This window comes from Carlito syrichta, unplaced genomic scaffold, assembly GCF_000164805.1.
Source record: "Carlito syrichta isolate Samal-C Ts95f unplaced genomic scaffold, Tarsius_syrichta-2.0.1 Scaffold312137, whole genome shotgun sequence".
NCBI classification, from domain to species: domain Eukaryota; kingdom Metazoa; phylum Chordata; class Mammalia; order Primates; family Tarsiidae; genus Carlito; species Carlito syrichta.
The window spans coordinates 79018-82274 of record NW_007256233.1 but is presented as its reverse complement, the minus strand read 5'-3'; the positions used below and the strand labels follow the sequence as shown (position 1 = coordinate 82274).

Genomic DNA, 3257 nt, shown 5'->3' with positions numbered 1-3257 from the left:
AAACCTGGTTTGTAAGGATGGTCCTCAGTTAAGAAAGTTCTCTCTGTTAGAATTAGATTATTTAATAATCTTACTATAGCATCAGCAGCAAGCTATGCAGTTTCAATAAATAATGTTACTCAAAAGTCAAAATGAAAAAGAGTCTTCAAAACTAAGTTGCAGCTTATAATTTTTTATGGGCCCCTTGCCACAAGATAATATAAAATTTTACATTAAAAATTACTCAGCATAGAAAGATAGCAGAAAGTAGTTGAAAAATAGTTTTCAGAGTCAGACTAGGTTCAAATCCTAACTTTGCCATTTAGAAAATTTCCATAGACAAATCTTGCAAACTCTCTGAGACATAATTTCCTTATGTATAAAAAGGGGCTGAGCCGGATGCGGTGGCTCAAGCCTGCAATCCCAGAACTTTGGGAGGCCGAAGTAAGAGCATTGCCTGAGCCCACGGGTTGGAGAACAGCCTGGGAAACTTGGCGAGACCTCATCTCTACAATTAGCCAGGCATGCAGTGCGCGCCTATAGTTCCAGCTACTTGGAAGGCTAAGGCAAAAGGATCACCTAAGCCCAGCAGGTCGACACTGGGGTGGCCATGAGCATGCCACTACACTCCAACCTAGGCAACAGAGTGACACTCTGACTCAAAAAAATAAAAAAGGGCTGATATCCAGACAATACATCTGTTCTAATTGGTTGGCCATCCATTTTGATCAGTAGATACCCATGCCATATGGTGCTATTAAATATTTATAATATTATTCCTAGTTCTTGGACATAGTAAAACCTCAATAAATAATAGTAATTATTATTCCTAAAAGTCCAAAATAAAATACTACGTAAGTAAAAATAAAAAAACTTTTATACTCATATGTATCACACGTTTCTAATATATATTAAAAAATAACTACACATAAGTTACAGAAAATGGTCACATAATTTCATAATTTTGAAATCTCTGAGAATGAAAATGTCACCAATGTAAAAAATTCTGATTATAATCCTTGGCTACAAAAAAAATGGCAGAGAGATCAACTTCTATGTTCCTCAGTATGGTGAAATAACTATTCCCAGGTGTCAAAAAAACACACACAAAAACCGACTAAATATTAAACTACCTGTTTCTAAGTACTGGTCCTCAAATATTACTTATAAAAATGAAGTTTGTAGGCTGGGCTCAGTGGCTCAGTCTGTAATCCCACACTTTGGGAGGCTGAGGCAACTGGATTGCCTGAGCAAATGGGGTTCAAGACCCAGTCTGAGCAACTTGGTGAGACCTCGTCTCTACAATAAATCAGAAATTAGCTGGACATGGTAGTGTGATCCTGTAGTTCTGGCTACTTGGAAGGCTGAGGCGGAAGGATCGCCAGAGCCCAGCAGGTTGACACTGGCATGGCTGTGAGTGTGCCATGGCACTCCAGCCGGAGCGACAGAGTGAGACTCCAACTCAAAAAAATAAAAATTTTTTAAAAATGAAGTTTTTTTTATTACCTTTTTTCTTTCAGAAGGTATGATGCTTTCAGATAAAAAAGGGTGAGAAGCTGAAGAGTTTCGAAAATCTAGGGCTCGCTGTAGTTGCTCCTATAAAAATAAATATAAAATGTTATCTGAAACAATGTAAGAGGATTTAAAAATCAATTTAAGATGACAGTAAATTATAATCCAGAATAGTAACTGTTCTTCATATTCTAGCCCCTTTCAACAATATTGTGGTATTAAAGAGTAGTTGTGTCTGGGTGCAGTGGCTCACACCTGTAATCCCAGCACTTTGGGAGGCCGAGTCAGGAAGACTGCTTGAGGCCAAGAGTTCAAAACCAGCCAGGCAGCATGGCAAGACCCTGTCTCTACAGAAAACTTAAAAATTAACCAGGCATGGTAGCACATACCTGCAGTGCTAGCTACTCAGGAGGCTGAGGTGAGAAGATTACTTGAGCTCAAGAGTTCAAGGTTCAACGCACCACTGCCCTCCAGCCTAAGGGACAGAGCAGAGGGACAGAGGCCCTGTCTCTCTTAAAAAAACAAAAACAAAACAAAAATCTTTACTTACTTTGTAAGTGCTAATAACAAAGTGTGTCCTTTGACGAATTCTTTCTGGTTGTTCTAAAGGATGTGCTGAAACAGGAGGTGACTTTTCAAATAAAAATTCAGAGCCACAGGGAGAAAGTTGCAATTTGGAACCATCAATATATTGTACTTGCACTGAGTCATCTTCATATAGCACCATCCGTACTTCAGTTGCCATTACTATGACCGGATAAGATGTACTTCCAAGCTGAAAATTGAATGAAATAGGAAACACAAATAGCACAAATAGTTCTCTTAATGTACAAAATTTTTACCAAAATAAATACACATTTTCTAAGAACATGACATTGCCATTGCATTTACTTTTGCTTGAGAAAACATGATCTTACCACATCCACTTAATTGAAATTAACATCTGTAACAAAATGCCTTAATTAACCCCTAGAATTTTGATTTAGGAATATAATCTAGAACGGGAAAATAGTCTGTAAAGTTATAACTGTTTTTATAATTTTAGTAGCTTCACTTCTCCTTAAGTTTCTTTAATTTCTGTAAATCATGCTCATTATATCATTTCAAATAACAAGCAAATGCTACCTTTGCAATAAAAATGCAGCAAACCATTTGTAATACATGCAAAAGGCAGGCCAAAAGTAACTATTAGGTTGCAAGGAAAAGAACACTGAAAAAGAAACCCAGACAGGCATGGTGGCTCACACCTGTAATCCTAGCACTTTGGGAGTTGGAGGCAAGATTGTATGAGTCCATGCGTTCGAGACCAGCCTGGGCAACTTGGTGAGACCTCATCTCTACAATAAATCAAAAAATTAGCTAAGTGTGGTGGTGCATGCCTGTGATTCTAACTACTTGGAAGGCTGAGGCAGAAGGATTGCATGAGCCCAGCAGGTCAAGGCTGTGGTGGCTGTGAGCATGCCACTGCACTCCAGCCTGGGTAACAGAGTGAGACTCCAACTCAAAAATAAAAATAAATAAAAAATAAAAGAAAAGAAAGGAAATTCAAATACCTGGAATCTTGTCCCTACCCTGGCATTAAGAAAGTAGCTCCAGCCGGGCTCGGTGGCTCAGCCTGTAATCCCAGCACTTTGGGAGGCCGAGGTGAGTGGATTGCCTGAGCCCGCGGGTTCAAGACCCGCCTGGGCAACTTGATGAGACCTCATCTCTACAACAAATCAAAAAATTAGCTGGGCGTGGTAGCACGCGCCTGTAGTTCCAGCTAC

The 3257-nt window shown here is 39.3% G+C and overlaps 1 protein-coding gene across 1 annotated transcript in view; it reads right to left on the bottom strand.

Annotated features, from left to right (window-relative positions):
• CUNH5orf34 (chromosome unknown C5orf34 homolog) overlaps positions 1-2260 on the bottom strand; it is a 29884-nt gene extending 27624 nt beyond the window's left edge. Inside the window, exons 1-2 of the mRNA XM_008069601.1 lie at positions 2042-2260; positions 1486-1575 (exon numbers count right to left, since the gene is read on the bottom strand). Of these exons, the coding sequence (XP_008067792.1) occupies positions 1486-1575; positions 2042-2236 (285 nt within the window). The 5' untranslated portion in view covers positions 2237-2260. The remainder of the gene's footprint in view (positions 1-1485; positions 1576-2041) is intronic.
• Between the last annotated feature and the right edge of the window lie 997 nt (positions 2261-3257).